Genomic DNA, 19,577 nt, shown 5'->3' on the forward strand with positions numbered 1-19,577 from the left:
GCAGCATACTCACATCTGTAATCTTAACCAGCCATGAAATGTCTATCCATAGAAGACTGGATTATACCAACATCATCTTTGCCTAACAACACACAGGTTTCATAAATGATTACGAAGCTAATGACCCCAGGGGACATTTTTTAAGCTTAGCCATGTTTCCCAAGGTGAGATTCAAGCCCTGTACCTTGTACTTCTGAGGTAAACACTTTAACTGATATACAGCCACCCCTGTACATCAGAAATACAGCCACCCCCTGTACACCAGAAATACAGCCACTAAAGTATAAACAAAATTTGTTTAGGTCTTCTCTTTCAGGGTATAAAAGTAGAGACTGCCATGCTTGTCTTTGGCTGGGGTGGTCTTTTTGCTTTACCCAGTATATTTTAAGTTTTACTTCTCTGGATGACCTCCACTGCATATGTTTTTATTATATGTAGCTATAAAGACTTAAAGTACTTCAGTGCAGGATGTTTAATGTTTTAACACTGGTTCATTAGACTGCCTAGATTTTTGCGAATGTTTGTAATCTTCCTATAACTTGCACTTTATTGATAATTAATGCAGCAGAAATCTTCATTCATGAGTAAACAGTGAGTACTCTGTGTTTGCTGGAAGAAGAAAGATTGAGTATTTCTGTCAATTTCTGCTCCTTCAGGGAAAGGGAAGGTAGTTATTTGGGTTGTAGCTGCGTCCTTCTGAAGGAAGCATATCCAGAGCTGGAACGGCTATGACATGCACAGAAGCATGTATGTGTTTCATTTGGAGGTGAGAGAGCCATGCAGATAAAACATGTATAGTACTGGAGCTGCTGCAGCATACACAGAAGTATGTATGCATTTCAGAAGGAGGCATCGGAGCCTTGAAAATGAAAGAGCTTGTGTAGCTGTGTATGTATGACCTGCAGACGGCCTGTCTAGGACCAGTGGGGAACTTCTGTAATTGTAGTGCCCAAATTTACCAGGTTTTATATTGTGTATAATGTACCAATCTCCAGACTATTGGTGTATATCTGGGTCCATACCAATTCATATCAGCTCTATATTTTGTCAGCATTGCTTTTGTCCCCTCATTTTAGTCATCCAATGGCAATGGATGTTTTAAGCAGTTTAGGTAAGTTATTAATAAAAAACAAATATGGCACAATATCTGCATGTAGTGGACAACAAGACAATGTAATAGTCTTAAATGTTCATAAATAACAGAAAAAACTTATAACAGAAATTTCAGGCCTAGCTGTGTAAGCAAGTAATGTGTGAATGTTACTTGGCTTTATAGAATACACTTACAGAAACAAAATACTTCTGTTATTTAAATAGACCATGCTCTTTGTCTTTTCCCAGGCAACTGCTCTTTCATCTGTCTGAGAACATAACTAGAGATGATTTAAAAGCTGTAAAGTTTCTTTTACAAGATCAGCTTCCCAAGTGTAAACTTGAGGAAAATATGGTAAGTTAAACCTCGCTTTACTTATCTTATTTTGTTGGATCTGTAGTACATTATTTTCAACTGATACTCTCTTCTTTTGAGACTGTCCCTGCTGCTCAGGACACAGTTGCATAATGTCAGTTGTATAGTTAGTTCATAAGATGTGGTTACAGAAATGGGACATTGAAAGCTTGAACTTGAAGGTGTCCCAGCATTTAACTCTATTGCTTTTTATTGTTTTCTGAGAGGCCTTTGGCATCTGCATGTACCATAGATATTTATTCATAATTTTAGTCCATAGTTACATAATGCTGCCTATGAGCCAGTTAGGGATAGGGCTTTGGACATGATGGAGGAAGAAAATGGTGGATGGGGATCATTTAAAAAGATTTGTGCACCTGCCTGTTTTATATATTTTAACTTAATTGCCCCAAAGTGGTGTTCATCCAGTAGTGTGTTATTTATGTACTCCTGTAATGCACATATCCAAAATGCTTATCCATGGAAAGATGTTGCTATGGTGTGTACCAGTATAGGGGATACCCCCACAGAATTAAATGCAAGTTTGAAAAGTGAGTTGACTGCTCTGATTGACTTAGTTCTAGGTAGACTTATTTTTGGGAAGGAGGGGGGACTTCATGGAACCTACCAAAGATATGAAACTGCTTGCCATTTACCATGTATGTGTTTGTATGTATATGCACATGCTTGGCTAATGCACTGCCTTTAGCTTATTTCACAGCATTGCCAATATGGAAGTGTGGTTGTATGAGGGATATCCTAAACCTCCCATCATTATCGACTGATTAGCTCCAGGACCAAAGAACTGTCATTTTAATGGCACATCCTGTCCAATGTGCACCAAACAGATTGCAGGCTGTGGTGCATGGTAAGGAAGTTGAGAATAGTTAGGATTCAATGTAGGTTTGAGCAGCAGTGCTGGGGTGTTATGCTTTGCGTCAGTAGTACATAACTGCTTAAGTGGGTGTGCGTCTGGTGTTAAGTTGTTGGTGCTATTTTCTGTGCTTAACACAAATCTTACTATGTGCTTTAACAAAAAATATGCAAAGAATGCTCCCATTATTTCTAGTTTAGTTAAGTTTTACTTGTGTTACATTTACATTTTATTTATTTGTTAACTGGGTAGGTGAAGTGATCCTTCTAAGACTCTTTGCATTGTCAAATGAACCACAAGGGTTAAGGAAAATGCAACACATTTTTAGACATTTTAGTGTAGTGAAATAATTGGCATGTTTGTGAGAAGTAGGAGAAATTCAGAGTACCTGGGGAAAACCTACACAGTCATGAGGAACTATGTAAGACCTCATACAGACATTGCTCAGAGGTCGTGTGTGAAACCTAGAGCTGTGAGCTAGGTATCTTGCCTTTGTGCTGATCTGCTTGAAAATATAACCATGAAGTGAGGTAAAAATGGAGTTGTTTTTACAACACTCATAGCACAACTGATTTTTACAGCACTTGTAATCATTCCCATGTGCATTGTGTGCCATAAATGTGGTACATTAGAATATACCCTAACTGCTGCTTAAATGATTTTTTTTGCCTTTTGAGATTATAACCTATAAGTCCAGCATTGATTTTAAGGTTAGCTAAGATTAAGACAGCATAGCTGCATTTGCCAGAAAAGTCATAAGATTTGTAAGTTCAGTCTCCACACAAAGTGCTTAAATTCATGTTCCAGTACTGATCACTATAATACAGCATTGGGGTGTGCTGAACTCCTGAGATTCCATCCTGCAAATGAGATGCTGAACTGTTGCCCCATCTGTCAGACGTGAATGTAATTTAGGCCAATAGTAAAGATAAAGTGATGCTGTTCAGGAGAAGAAGAGTTATTTTATTATAATTTAAACATATTGGTAAATATGCAAATGTTTACAAAGCATATCTTTTACTAATTCGCACCAGAGATGAATACTAAAAGTGCAGAGTATTTTGAAATGTTTATGATATGTAGAACATACATTCCTCACACAGCAGTGTCCCACATGTTTTTTTTTTCTTTTTCTTTTTTTCTTTAACACAAAACAGTTTTTCAGTGTACCAGTGGCATTGAGGGATAACTCCTTGATTATGGCCCAGATCAGATCAGCTAATGGCTTGGATACTTGTGGACATAGGCAGGGAGAGGAGTGTTCCCTTCCCGGGGGAGAGATGTTGGTTCCCTCCTGGCTGAGAGATGTTGGTTTCCTCCTGGCTCATGCTACTGCTCTAATTACATTGCCTCAGCCGGAGAATGGAAGGGTGTCATAATATGGGGAGCAGGTGCCTTGAGGATGTGGCCAATGAACCCAGTGATGGTAGCCAATAGCACATGTAGGTGAGAATACATACAGGGAAAGAGGGAACTGAGCAGTCTGTACCGACACTATTGCTCAGGTCACCAATAGGGGTGGGGGTTAAACCATAAAAAAATTGAAAATGCTCTCATTGCAAGGATGCAGTTGAGCGCACAAAGCATCCTCATGGATGTCAGGATAAAAGCTCCCCAAACTGGACAACATAATGTCTGATCAAGAGTCAACTTGATGGATAGCAGGCTGGGGGCAGTAATTGCACAGAAAAAGCTTTTCAATCTTCCTTATTTTAAATGACATATTTCTTTCACAGTGTTTTGCAGAATTATTTGGTTTTGTAACTAAATATCTCATATTACATAAGTTCTGGTAATAATGTCATACATATTGGTTACCCTGTGCAGCATAATCGTGGATCTAATGCTGTCTCTTTTGTAATGTTCCTCAATCTCTGAGTCTGTGATCTGTGTCAGATCTGACTTTGGACACTTTCAATCTTCTGGATCTGGTGCTCAGGCTCCTCCTCTTACTCATAATCTCTGAGCTAGAAATAGGCTATTTTGAGCACAAAAAGGGAAAATGGCTAGGCCTAAAATGGCTTGTAAGGGCAGCTAGCCTAGTACTTACTTATGAATCTATGGTGTTATGTGAAATACCCCAGATCTCATTTGCTGCTACAAGTATAGGACGGATCTGTGGGTGCTTAGGAGATAAGTCATTAATATTTGACAAATATTCTAGAAATATTCGTATTTCTTAGCTTAAAACAGTTTGATTACTGTTATATGAATATATTTTGCTATATCTACTCATTCTTTATCTTATTTTTCCCCATTTCTTCACCTTGGGTGTTGAATTTCTTGTCTAGAGTGTTTTTTATTGAACAAAAAAAAGTTTTCTATTTTTGCATACCTTTCCTTCACTTTAAGATTATTGTATTACTGGTGTTGTAGTTACCATACTTTATTTTTCCTTTCAGCATGTCCAGTAAGTCATCTGGTTTTAAAAAAGTGTGTAGGTTGTTCTCACAAGCTACCCAACTCTGACACTGATGATAAATGTGTCTGTTTCTGGGCCCTTCACATCTGGACACATCTTGCTCCATCTGTGAAGCTTTTGTCCAACAATTTATCTTAAAAGGACTTCTCCCATCCTTCTTCTACTTCTTTGTCTTCTCCTCAAAAAATCAGTTGACAGACTAAACAAAAAATGGGGAGAAAGAAAAAGAAATAAAGACCTGTATGTTACCAGATGGGTAGCTAACTGGCTCACTGATAGAACCCACTCAGTCAAAGTGGGGGAAGCCACATCTAGTAGTAGACCCATAACGAGTGGTGTACCCCAGGGATTGGTCTTGGGGGTCTGTACTGTTTGGGATATACTTTTCTGAGGTGCAAGTCAGAACTAGTGGTCTGTGGCTGACCAGGTTTGCAGATGACTTGCAAGCTGGGTGCTGTCTTAAATTCCCCTAGTGATGTGAACATCCTCCAAGGGGGCTTTACCCAAACTAACGATTGGTGCCAGAAGCATGGCCTCAAACTGAATGCCAAGAAAGGCAGCATTATCCTCTTTGGGGAAAATGGCATCCCCACTAATTATCACATTAATAACAACGTACTAAGCACGCAGTCAGTTGTGAGAGGCTTGGGCACCCAGGTTGATAGCAACCTGACTTTTGACCACCATGTTGCCTCTGTTGTACGGAAGACTTTCTACAGGGCCCACCTCATAAATAAGGGTATTTCATCCAGGAACAAGGAAGTCATAACATCCCTGTACTCCTCCCTTATCAGACCCATTATTGAGTACAATGCCCCCTTCGGCATGTACCTTGTCGAGCACATGCAGCAGTTTGTGAGACCACAGATGTTCCTGACCAGGAAAATCTAGGGTCTCAAACACCTATCCTATACAGATAGGCTAAAAGCCCTGTCCCTCTACTCAGTCTCATACAAACTGCTCAGAGGTGACCTGTGTCTGGCATACAAGGCCATCTCAGACCCAGCCTTGATGGAGTTGTTGCTTATCCGTAAGACAAACTCCTCTCGCACAAACCACATGCAAGGCCTTAATCTTGTCTGTGACATTAATAGAACTGTTGGCAGGATAGATTTGTGTCCCAAAGACTCCCCCATCTGTGGAATAGTCTCCCTCTCCATGTCAAGCAGAGTACCTCTGTAAGCCCTCTTTAAAAGGAGCCTGGATGACTGGATGGGAAACGGAAAATACACCCCTGGGATCCTACCTGTGTCTCTGCTGGACAGGGGAAACAGGTGCTTACTTTGAGGGGGCATGGGTGAAATTCTTGGCTATGCATATAAGGGCCTCTGGGCCAATAGCCTAGTATCATCCTATGAACCTAAGTCAAAGATAAGGAGAAGTCGAAATCTTTGAGGAAGAGTTTTCAGCATTGCTCTTCCTCTTTTGATCCAAAACCCTCAGAGACGGTGCTGTTTTGGATCAGATCATTGTCAGATCCAATATCCTGCTGAGTTTTTCTCCAGAGCATGTGTTATGTATGCTTCGTTCTCTCATCCTACAGGAAAAAAAAGTACCATCACTTCAGACCTAACTCTACCACTTTATCTTTCCTGTTAGCCATGCCTCCCAGGAGCCTAACCAAAGCTGATCTGGACAAGTTGATGCAGAAATTTCTCCAGAGACATGATAAAATAAAACAGACTGTTCCTGTGACCAAAAATTCACCAAAAAACACCTCGGGAGTCAGATGAAAATGCTGCAAATTTTTATTATACAAGCTTCTCATTTTCGCAATGGCCTCTAATCCTTGTTTAATTTTAATATTGGTGTATAGAGACTTAATATCCACACAAGCCTAATAAAATTCAGGATGCCACTGAATTTTCTGTACACACTCCAGTACCTCTGTAGTATTCTTGACATGAGGTTGTACCCCCGGGAGGAACATCTTTAATGTTTCCTATACACCTTCTTATCTGATAGTAATTCAGATATCATATTATTGTAATCTTTCCTGGCCAGAATCACCCAACTGCCTCCTTATCTGCCTGTGTGAATACATATATTGCTCACTTAAACACAGTAGCTGTTTCAAAGCTATCCACTCCTGTTTACTTAAATTAAATGCTTTCTCCTTTCTTAGAAAATTCAAAAATTCCACCTCTATTTGCCTACAAAGAACTGCTTCAAACATGTCAACTGCGGGGGATGTCTTTGGTGGTAAAAATGAACTTGCGTATGGAACTTTCGGAATTTGCAATTTACCGTAACCTGTCATGTATTTAAAATTGCATTCATCAACCTCAAATACATCACAACCTAAACCTATACCTGAACCTAATCATCCAATAAAGAATCGTCCCCCACTTCCACACTACTACATTTCTCAAGCTGCTTGTTGGAGAAAAAAAAACCTTAAATGTAGTTTCCTGCAAAATCTTTTAACTTCCCCCAACAAATCAGCTAAAGTGGGCAAGTGTGTGGGGACATATTTTGTGCCTTTCAATAAAATATTTCTAGCTTCACTGGATAAAGCTAGGTCAGATAAGTTGATTATACTTAAATAATTCTGCTGGTCATATCCAACAACATGTGCACATTCAAAATGACAAAAAGCAGTACTTGAAGGACTCGAACAGACCTTTCTATGCCTTACAAAACAGTCTAATTCTTCTTGCCCTTTCCCTGATTGCATTTTCCTCGTCTCTTGCCTTGAACCGATACATTGGGATCCTCCACTCCTGCTGCTTGCACCGAACTCTGTTTCCACATTTAAATCTTCAAACAAAATGCTTTTGTGACTGTTGGACACCATATCCCCTGAGGAAAAGGAAGATTCACGTGAAGAACGTGCAGAGCGTGATCTGCTTCCCTTGCTAAAAGCAGAATCAAGCCCCCTTCTATTTTTTCGTTGCCAAGAGAAAGTAGTACCATTTTTGTAATCATTCATATCCCTATTCATTTTTTTCTTTTTTCTGTCTGCGACCTCAGATGTCCTTCAAGAATGCAACTGCAGTCATAACATATGGGTTGTCCTGCCTCAGGCAGCCCTCGGTCGGCCGGATTCCAAAGTCTGGGTCCGACGTCGGCTGATGTCTCATTTCTCTCCGACGTCAGAGCGGCTGGAGTACATAAGCATCAGCCAACGCCATCTTCTTCAGTCTTTCTTGCCGCGCGGTGCCCGAAGCAGAAGCAGTTCGCAAGTGCCGGTCGGTCAGCTCCTGTATTCTTCGAAACCGAAGTCATCAAAAAAGCTAAGTACCCCGTTGGGGACCTTTTCTTGCCTCAGCCGATGTCAGAAATTACTGAAAAAGTAAATAATTGTTTGTCTTGTGGTAAACAAATACCTCATAAGGATTTCCACTCTTATTGCCTCCCTTGCCTTGGCCCAGACCACGACGTCTCGGCCTGTGCCGCCTGTGCTCGCTTCAATAAGCGCACTCAGGCGCCGGGCGGAGTTCGCTGAAGACTTTTTCGGCAAAAAATTTGATTATACAATGCCGTCGGAACATCCGACAACGCAGACTCCTAAGAAACGAAAAGACCGGGAACGACATCCTCGGCCCGCGTCTTCAACTGACACCACGCCAAAACTAACCGTGAGTGCCCCGGTTCCCTCTGAGGCGGTTATTCCACCGCTCCAAACCGAAGACACCGCATTACCGATACCTCCGATACCGGAGGCTACCCCGACGCCAGTTATTGACTTTCCTCTGGATACTGAAACCGAGGAAATGCCCGAGACCATTGCTGTTGATAAGGTCACTCCTGCACGTGGAGCGGCTAGGCCTCCCATGTCCATGTCTATCAAGGCCTACACACGTGCTAAGGCAGCCAGCAAGTCCAAGCATCTTACTGCTAAAACCTTACCTCAGCCTACTCCTGAAACTCAAATCATGGCTATGGCCGCAGATTTAATTTCCCTGATCAGAGGTTCCCAGGCCCATCCTGAGAGAGGATCCCAGCCTCCTCCTGATAAGAGGCCCAGGGTTGAAGCCTCTGACCCTACTCCTTCAGATGAAGATTCTGAGGACTCTGTTCACTCCGAAAGCCAGGAAGAGCCCTTCCAGACCTATGAGGATTCAGATGCAGAGGACTCCATTCCCTCGGCCTCTCCTCCTGAGGATATTTCTTTTGGGGAAGTTCTGCATTCCATGAGGGAGCATTTTAAGTGGCAAGGCCAGGAATATTCAGATTCCAGAAAGCGCCTTCGAACCTTCCTTAAAAAGCCCCAACACAGACCCTTAGCTATAACTCCTGTGCTTGATGTTTTGGATGATTTATACTCTGACTCCAGTGTTACCCCTGATTCTCTTCCTCCTGCTCCTGTCAAGCCTGACAGATACTATAGGGTCCCAGAAACCCATTCTCATTTCTTTAGGGCCCATGCTGTTGATTTAGAAACAATTTCCCAGGGGCCTAAAGGGGTTTCAGCTACCACCTCCAAAAACCCTTTGCCTTCCGACAGGGAAGCAAGGTCATTAGAGAGATGGGGGAAGAAGGTTTACACTTCCACTACTTTATCTATGAGGGCTCTCAATTGTCTCTTTCACATGTTTCAATATCAGGATTTCCTGTTAGATGATTTACAGAAAAGATTGGCCTCTCCTGAACCTTTAGATAGGAAGTCTTTGCAGGAGGCTGTGCATAATTCTCAGCAAGTTAGCAATCACTTTCTACAGTGTGGATATGATGCATTGGAAGCTTCATGTAGGGCAGCTATGACAGGGGCGGTCATTCGTAGACATGCATGGTTAAAAGAACAACCTTTACCAGATCATGTTAAGGCAAAACTTCTTGATGCACCTTTGGAAAAGAACAAGCTTTTTGGTGCTAATGCTAAAGATGTGTTAAAGTCCATTGAGGAAAAAGCCAAGTCAGTCCAGACAGTCAAAGATTTCCTCCAGGTTCAGCCACCCAGATTCAGCAGGAACTGGCCTTCTAAAAACTGGTCCTTTCCTAATCCTGAAAAATTTCAAAGGGGCAAAAACAGGCGTGCCCGAGGAAGAGGGCAATACAGAGGATCCTACAGGAGACAACAATGGCAACCAGCAAACCAAAGAAGTGACACAGGGGTTTCTCCTGCGCCACAGGGACAATCTCAATGACTTTCCTCTAGTTCCGCTGACCAAGGAGCAAGCAGAAGCTCCTTTGGGTGGAAAATTATCTCTATTTTCAAAAAATTGGCACAGACTGACAAAGGACAAATGGATTTTGGACATTATAGACCACGGTTACAGGTTCCATTTTCATACCTTACCAAGGAAACAAGGTATGCCAAACCTTCCACAACATCAGAGGGCAGAGGCTATCAAGAAAATTTCTATGCTTGCTCAGATCAAAGCAATAGAAAAAGTTCCACAACAAGAACAAGGTCAGGGGTTTTACTCAAGACTGTTCCTTGTTCCAAGAAAAGAAACTCAATGGAGACCAATACTGGACTTGTCCGCTTTAAACACTTTTCTCATAGTACCAAAGTTCAAAATGCTGACTCAACAGCAACTCCTTCCCATGCTGGGCAAGGGGTCTTGGCTGATTACTCTGGACCTCAAGGAGGCATACCTGCATGTCCCTATCAGACACAGCTGCAGAAGATACCTCAGATTTCTTGCAGGGCCAGAGCATTATCAATTCTCAGCATTGCCATTTGGCTTATCTACTGCGCCCAGAGTATTCACGAAATGCCTGGCTTCAGTAATTGCTCATTGCAGGCTCCAGGGGATCCAAATCTACCCGTACCTGGACGACTGCCTCATACAAGCGGACGACAAACTAACTTTGACAAAAAACTTGAATTATGTCATACACTTGCTACAGGCACTGGGATACACAGTCAACTTTCAAAAGTCAAGACTTCAGCCATCCCAGCAAATAACCTTCTTAGGAGCCAAACTAGACACAGCCTCTCAAATGGCTTACCTGACAGAAGACAAAAGAAGTTAACTCATTACTTCAAAAGTTTAGCAAAGCTCACCCAGATGACTGCAAGGAGATTCCTACAGGCCATGGGTTACATGGCATCCTGCATTCTCCTGGTTCCACTAGCAAGACTACACATGAGAAAGCTTCAGTGGTACCTAAAAAGCTTATGGTCTCAACACAGCAACAACCTAGAAGCAACCATACCACTCATTCCATGTCTACAAAAGGAATTTCTATGGTGGGCCTCAGTAAGCCAGTCAAACACAGGTATGTCATTCAAAAAAACTCAGATAACACAGACCATGACCACAGACGCCTCAGACCTTGGATGGGGGGCGCACATGGAGGGCAGATGTATTCAAGGACAATGGTCTCCAAAGGAAACACATCTGCATATCAACCAAAAACAAATGCTGGCAGTAATGCATGCCATCGAGGCCTTTGGACAACAACTACAACAAGGCCGCCTACTAATACGGACAGACAACACCACTGTGATGTGGTACATAAACAAGCAGGGGGGCACTCATTCTTACCCCCTTTGCAGACTGACAATGAATCTTTGGGAAAAATCACTGAGCCTAAACATACAGTTGCAATCCCAGTTTGTTCCAGGCAAAGACAATGTTCTGGCGGACAGTTTAAGCAGGAATTTCCTAGACCACCACGAATGGAGGTTACATCCAGAAATCTTTATACGACTCACCTCGACATGGGGCAGGCCAGACGTAGACCTATTTGCCTCTCACCTCAATCATCACTTACAAAAGTTTTGTTCAAGGACATATCATCCACAAGCATGGAAAATAGATGCTCTCTCATTCAACTGGAGCTCCCTAAAAATCTATGCATTCCCACCTCTGCCACTGATGACCACAGTGTTACTAAAGATCAAAGCAGAGCAGCCCAAGGGGATCCTAATAGCTCCAGACTGGCCAAGACAACACTGGTACCCATTACTATGGAGCATATGTCACAACAAAACGTGGGCCCTTCTCCAATGGCCCCAACTTTTGACTCAACACAACTTCAGGACAGTTCATCCCAACATCCAGACGCTACAGCTAACAGCTTGGGAGATCCCATAAATAACCTCAATCTACCTGTCTCCAAGGAAGTTCAGAGGATACTAACAGAAGCCCGCAGACCATCCACCAGAAAGGTTTACTCAGCCAAATGGAAAAGATTCAGCATTTGGAATACCAGCAAGGGCCATGATGCATCACTTTTGAGCATTCCACTCATTCTGGAATATTTGGCAGATATGCTACTTAATGGACTCTCATACTCTTCCATAAAAATACATGCTTCAGCTATCTCAGCTAGATACAACACTGATCCACCTGTGTTTTCACATCCTTTGTTAAGGCAATTTCTTAGAGGAATCAAGAATATAAAGCCCCCAAGAAAGGCACCAGTACCAGCTTGGGACCTCAACTTTGTCCTAGAAAAACTGACTCTACCTCCTTTTGAGCCAGCAGCTTCTGTGGATTTACAATTTCTTTCCTGGAAGACAGCTTTCCTGTTGGCCATTACCTCAGCAAGAAGGGTTTCGGAATTACAGGCCCTAATGGCAATACCACCGTTCATAACTTTCCACAGAGACAGGGTCTCCTTACGAACCAACCCTACCTTTCTACCAAAAGTGGTATCTAGGGTTTCTTTAAATCAAGCAATTCACCTGCCTACTTTCTTTCCCAATCCTGAGAACAAAGGGGAAAGACTGTTGCATACCTTGGACATTCACAGACAACTTCGCTACTACCTGGACAGAACCAAGACCAGTAGGAAGTCTGATCAGCTTTTTGTAGCTTACGCCCCTGGAGTACAAGGAAATGCAATTTCCAAACAGACAATTTCAAAATGGATTGGACATTGCATCAGATTCTATTATTCCTTTCATGGAAAGAGTGTGCCAGCCAATGTCAGACCACACTCCACCAGAGCTACAGCCACCTCTACAGCATTCTTAAGAGGGGTGCCTACAAAAGACATTCTAGAAGCTGCTACATGGAGCTCCGTGCATACATTTTCCAAACACTACAACCTCCCTTTATATTCCAGATCCAGAGCAGGCTTTGCTTCGGCAGTCCTGCAGGGATTGATAGCTACACCATCCTTTTCTTAGAGCATTCCACCTCCCCCAGCTAAGCTATGGTATTCAACCCATATGTTATGACTGCAGTTGCATTCTTGAAGGACATAGTACAGTTTTGTACCTACCATAAATGTAGATGTCCGATAGATATGCAACTGCAGTCGGGTTTTCCCTCCTTCCCCTCTATGCCTTGGGTCCACTCCTCTCCCTGTTATCCTTAGCTGGGGATATCTGTTATGGTGCATCTGTTTATTGCTTATTTATTTGTCTGGAAACCTGTTTTGTCTTCCAATTTGATTACAGCCTTCCTTGGAGGGCACCTGGCATCTGGGGCAAGAAACACTGAAGAAGATGGCGTCGGCTGATGCTTATGTACTCCAGCCGCTCTGACATCGGAGAGAAATGCGACATCAGCCGACGTCGGACCCAGACTTTGGAATCCGGCCGACCGAGGGCTGCCTGAGGCAGGACAACCCATATGTTATGACTGCAGTTGCATATCTATCGGACATCTACATTTATGGTAGGTACAAAACTGTACTTTTCAACCTTTGACACACTGGTTTTAATGTCCCTCATTTTATTTAAAAAAAAATAGTCTCAGAGGTCTCGGAAATTAAAGCCACCTGCAGCTGTAAAATATTATCACGAACCTTATCATGGGCATGGGTGTTCCGTTTGATCAATACTTTAAGCCAGCCAATAGTACACTGCAAGGAGATGGACTTCCACTCCTCAAACAAATCAGTCTCCTCTTCCAAAAAATCAAATGCTGGCAAACAGTCAACCCTGAGTCCCCTAGGAGTTAGGTTGAGGTTGACATATTTCTCAAGCAATTTAATGTCATAAAACAGAGTAACTTCTTTGATAAGTAGTTTCTCATACCTAACAGATGCCTGGTTATCACTGCCCAGAGACCAAGGATCATTAAAAGCTATTTTATCTTCCCTCTCCTTCCACAACTCAATGCACTAAAATTTGTCTAACTCCATCTGGGTTCTAAGACTTCCTGGTGTCACTGATACTCCCTCCAAAGACATGATAACATCAAACAAACTGTTCCTGTGACCAAAAATTCACCAAAAAACACTTCGGGAGTCAGATGAAAATGCTGCAAATTTTATTATACATGCTTCTCATTTTCACAATGGCCTCTAATCCTTGTTTAATTTTAATATTGGTGTATAGAGACTTAATATCCACACAAGCCCAATAAAATTCAGGATGCCACTGAATTTTCTGTACACACTCCAGTACCTTAGCAGTAATCTTGACATGAGATTGTACCTTGGGGAGGAGCATCTTTAATTGTGAATCCAAAAAAATTCCAGTATTCTGTAAATAAGCTCCCACCCCTGAGACAATTGGTCTGTGGCAGAACCCATTCCCAAGAAATCAAATTCCTTTTGCCCCTAAAGACCACCCACATTGGAGCAAATGCCCAGCCATAGATTCTACAGTGGTAACAGCGGCCACCAAGAAGGAACTAGCGGAAGAGACTTCCTTTGTCAACCCAACGAATAAGGGAGTCTTATGCATTGCATAGATTTGGGAATCAAACCTACACCTCTCTACTTTCTCAGTAACTGCTTTAAATTATCTGGCACATGTTGCACAGTTTCACAGTGGCACGGCAAATAGCATTATTGCCTTACAGCAAGAGATTTCCCGGTTTGATTATTGGCTGGAGTGCTTTCTGTGTGGAGTTTGCATGTCCACCCTGTGTTCATGTGGGTTCCCACCTGGTGCTCTGGTTTTCTCCCACATTCCAAAAGCATGCAGTAGGTGGATTGGACTCACTAAATTGGCCATAGGTGCAAGTGTGCATTTGAATGTGTGGTATGGAAAGACAACAACAGCAGGGCTAGCCACCCAGTGGTGTAAACCTTGGCTCTAGATGATTGTCACTGCAGAAAATTTCAAGATGTCCTTTGTGAATGCCCCATATGATGGATCAGCACTTTAGTACCAAGGTGAAAGATACAATCTCCAGCAGTGAAAAGGAGGACAAATCCCTTTTTGCTGTGGGAATCAGATTTTCCACTCCTTAAAGAAGCTTTTTGCAAGAATCAAAAGGGAGTCAAGAAAATTTGGTTCCATAAATTACAGGGGTTCTCACTTGACGCAACTGGAGACAGGACCTGTGTGGCGGGGGCAATGGACATCACCTAGGTGTTCTAGTTGTAAATTTGTAGTGAACAGTTTTGGTAAAATCAATGAAGAGAAATTTGTAGTGCGACATAAATACGGTTGTGATACAGAAGGGATAATTCATGCATAAAAATGTCCCTGTAAAAAAATTTATATAGGAGAGAATGAGAGTGTTCAAAACAAAAACTTCAGGAACACCTAAGAGATATTAAAAGGGGCCAGGTTGAGAGTCCTGTTGCTGTACGCTTTAAAATGCATCATGGTAGTGAAGTTGGGAGGGTTGCAAGGCACGTTGTTAGAACAAGTACATGTTTGTCAATATGGTAACGTGGATATAAGAAAGGCTTTTCTTTAATGAGTCGATTTTTATATTGAAATATGGCACTTAAATTCCCCAAGGACTGAATACAGAGTGCAACTGGAAATTTCTTATTTAATTAGGTGGAGTTTTCTTAAATGAGTCAGTGTTAATTGAAAAATTATGGTGTGATTTTTATATATATATATATATATATATATATATATATATATATATATATATATTGCAGTTTTTTGATGTACTGTTTTACTCCTTGAAGGCTGTGAGCTGAAGCGTTTAGAGATTTTACTGGAATAAATCTTGGATACCGGGCCTGGTGGTTTGTGTTTTGCTCTACTGTGCTTGCTGCTGTTGCCGCTGCTGTGCTTAATCCTTAGAATTCTTGGAGCCCAGTTGGACACCAGACTGCAAATTGCAAGACTTCCCCTGACAAGAACTGCAACCATTTATCAAGCTTTAACAGTTCTGTCCTTTCAGAAGCCACCAGCAAGAACAATTCTATACCTCTTAGTCTCCATGACAACATCAGTTATCCTTATTCCTCTAGCCAGATACTACATACAAGTTCCTCAGTGGATTCTTGCAGTCCAGTGGTCGATAGGAGTACTCAGAAAGACGTGAGATGTTGTCTTAATGAACATCTGCAAATCCACATCCAGTTGGAGTCACCACACGTCTCACAAGGAAGTCCCTCCCCATACCACAGTGACCACGGCTACTTCCCATTTGGGATGGAGGGGAAAATGCACGGGTATAACAGTTCAAGGCACATGATCACAGTCAGAGGCCAGACTTCTCATCAGTGTATTGGAGATGAGAGCAGTCCTTATAGGATGTGATATCCATTCAGATGGACAACATGGCAGTTGTCTGGTATGTCAACAAACAGGGACAAACCAGATCTTACCCATTACATCAAAAAGCCATGAGAGTGTGGCAGTGGGGGATATATTCTCACCATTTTCTAGTAGCAACACATATCCTGGACAAATCCAGTGTATTAGCGGGCCAGTTGAGCAGGTCTGACCTTCACGAGTGTTCCCTCAACTCAGCAGTCACGGAGCAGATATTCAGTCACTGGGGCCAACCATGCTGCAATCTCTTTGCATTTCCCCTCAACACCAAGTGTATCAAGTCCTCCACTCTGATCCCCTCATATGGGGAGTAACCAAGGGAGGCTGTGTTCCACAACTGGCCCCCAGGACATTCTGTGCATTTCCTCCCATTCCTGTGATTCCAAAGTTTTTACAGAAAGCAATGGCAAGAAAGATCACAGTCATCCTCGTGGTCCTTTATTGGCCTCAGTAAGTATAGCTTCCCTTCTCTGGCCTCATCTTGTACACTCTGCCTGTGTGCTGGACTCAGTCTCAGATCTATGTCTCACCCATCAGGGTTGCCTCACCTGGTCATTCATTTCCTCAAACTGACTGCATGGTTTCTCCAATTCCAGTGATTGGCCTCAGTAAGTATAGCTTCCCTTCTCTGGCCTCATCTTGTACACTCTGCCTGTGTGCTGGACTCAGTCTCAGATCTATGTCTCACCCATCAGGGTTGCCTCACCTGGTCATTCATTTCCTCAAACTGACTGCATGGTTTCTCCAATTCCAGTGATGTCTAGACAGTCCAGGTTTTCATCCTCGGTTGTTCATATTCTAACTTCTTCCCAAAAACCTAGTATAAGTAAGAGCTACTAAAATAAGTGGAAGAGATTCTCCATCTGGGCACCTGAGCAATCTTGACCCTTTTTCAGCCTGCTGCATACCTCTCAACCTGTTAGCTCAAGAAATCTGGACAAAGCCAAAAATAATGGGGTGGACAAAGGCCCAAAAATAGGGACAATTCTTAAATATTGCTCGTATTTTATTTTTTTATTTTACATTTGTTTACTGGGAAAGTCTGACTGGACACAGGTCCATTTTCAGTGGAGGCACAGGGAGAAAAGCTCTAAAGTACAATACAATACATATGAGAAGTATAACATACATGTAAGCATACTGTAAAGTAGAGATTATCAAACTCTTAAAAAGAAAAAACATTACATTGAAACATCACTTGACTTTTTCTAAAGATAACACTGAAATTGCAGTTTACACATAGATGTTATGAAGGATAAAAACAGGCTGGTAATGGTGGTTAAATTGCATGAGATAATTTGTTTGAGGCAACAGGAAATGTTTGCCAGTTTTATAGAAGATAGCTATTAGTTCTATACAGTAACAATCAACAGTTTAACAAACTTTCCAAGGTAAAAACTGGTCTCACTTAGCAGAATCCTTTTGACAGTTCATATGTATGAATTAGCCTGGGGAGTAGCAGGAAGAAAGTCAGTTGTTTAAATAGTGGGTTTTCAGGAGTTTTTTTAAATTGATTAGTGGAGGTACTAGAAGTTATGTGGTTAGGTAGTGAATTCCAGATTCTAGCAATAGTGCAGTAAAAGTGAGATTTACCAGCATCATTTTTATATTTGATAACCTCTAGGAGGTTCTGGTTACTAGATCTTAAGGTTCTAGTTGTAGTGTGGGGTTGAATTAGATGCTGGAGTGCTGGGGGTTTATCAGGAGGGTAGTAGAGCTTGTGCGCTATTACCAACTGGTTGAGTAGTAATAGTTGAGGCAACTCAAGCCAATTGAGCTGCTTAAGGGATAGACAGTAGTGGAACATATATGATGCTTCAGTAGCAAACTTGGCAATCTTGTTATAACAAGATTCCATTTTGTTAAGTTCGGACTGGCGGAGATTAGTCAAGATAGGGGAGGCATAGAGAAGGATGGATAGGAGATGAGTTCTTGCAGTTGTGGCTTTGGTATGTTTAGCGATATACTGTTTGTTCCTATAGAGGAGCCCAAGTTTTTTGTTTACTTTCTTGATGGTTTGTGCTATGTGGATGTTGAATTTCAGGTTATTGCCAATTTCTACACCTAGCAGTTTGGTGTGAGTGGTTGGAGTGATTTGAGTATTATCTCTGGGGCGTATGGTAAAGTATTGTTTAGAGGGGAGGATCTACCAAGGCTGAAAATAATTACGTTTTTTTTTTGGATTAAGAATAAGTTTGATGTTACTGTACCATGTTTTGGCTAAAGTAAAGTTATTTTGGGTCAGGGCTTGCAGTTAAGATGGGGGCGGCACATGTAAGGGTGGTGTCATCAGCATATTTATACTACTGAGGTGCTGAAAGAGGATGAAGAGATCTGGTTGGTGAAGAGAGAGAACAACAATGGGCTGAAGATAGACCCTTGAGGCACTCCTATGGATACTGGTAACAACGAGGACAATTGGTCTTGCCATAGGACTGACTGCTTGAAGATGGCCTGTTAAGTAGCTGTTGAACCATAATGTAGAGGAGGAGCTAAGGTTTAGGGTAGATAGTTTCAAGAAGCATACTGTGGCTAACCATGTCAAAGGCTTTTGATGAGTCTAAGAATATGGAAGATACGAATAGACCCTTGTTTCTGTGGTGGTTAGCTATATTGGTAAAGGACAGTAGTACTGTGGTGGTGCTATGGGAAGGTCTAAAGCCATGCTGGATTTGGAAAGTAAGTTGTTTTTTTAGAAGGTACTGCATTAGTTGAGTATGGACAACCTTTTCTAATATTTTGGATAAGGGTGATAGAATTGCGATTGGATGATAGTTGGTGAGCTCTAAGGAGTTACCTCCTTTGTGCAGTGGAATAATATGTGAATTTTTCCATGAGGTAGGGACCTTGCACTTTAATGGTGACCTATTTGAGTATAGATACAGGACAGGCTATAGCCTCTGCAGATATCTGCAGGAATCTGCTGGTAGATCATCAGCTGCTAGTGTGGTCGATTTGAGTTTAAGAAGTTTAGAAATTACTTTAGTGGAAACAGGGTGCAAGGAAAAGCTGGAGGTATTGTTCTGTGTATTGGGGTGGATTAGGGTAGCTGTTGGAATGGAGCCACTTGTACTATTTTGGGCATTGGCTAGGGTTTGGACTGTTTTGGTAAAGTATTTGTTAAATTGTGTGGGAATGTTATCATGGTTGTTTGGTAACACAGGGGTTGGAGTAGTAGATTTTCCTGGGTGGAGTATACTATTTATGGTCGCCCAGAATTTGTGATGGTTGTGGGCATATTTTTCTTGCATGTTTTTATAGTAATTAGTTTTGTCAAGTTTAATTTGTTTTTTGGCTTTTTTTTACGGAGTTCTAAATAGATTTGTCTCAAGATAGTGATTTTGTTTTTATGAAATTGTATCCAGGCCTTGTCCCTTTTTTCATTGTAGTTTTAGTATCTTTGGTTAGCCACGGGGCATATTTAGTTTTTATTCTTATGGTTCGGGAGGGTGCATGATGGTTTAAGATTTTTAGGAAGGTAGAGTTAAAGTACTGGATGGCTTTGTCT

The 19,577-nt window shown here is 41.9% G+C and overlaps 1 protein-coding gene across 1 annotated transcript in view; it reads left to right on the forward strand.

The window, feature by feature from the left end:
* The window catches only part of LOC122792910 (caspase-8-like), a 743,641-nt gene that overhangs the window by 58,199 nt on the left and 665,865 nt on the right, over positions 1–19,577 (forward strand). Inside the window, exon 2 of the mRNA XM_044060467.1 lies at positions 1,342–1,447. Coding sequence (XP_043916402.1) covers positions 1,342–1,447 — 106 coding nt within the window. The remainder of the gene's footprint in view (positions 1–1,341; positions 1,448–19,577) is intronic.

The sequence above is a fragment of the Protopterus annectens genome, chromosome 2.part0, assembly GCF_019279795.1.
Source record: "Protopterus annectens isolate FY-2018-M chromosome 2.part0, PAN1.0, whole genome shotgun sequence".
Classification (NCBI taxonomy): Eukaryota; Metazoa; Chordata; order Ceratodontiformes; family Protopteridae; genus Protopterus; species Protopterus annectens.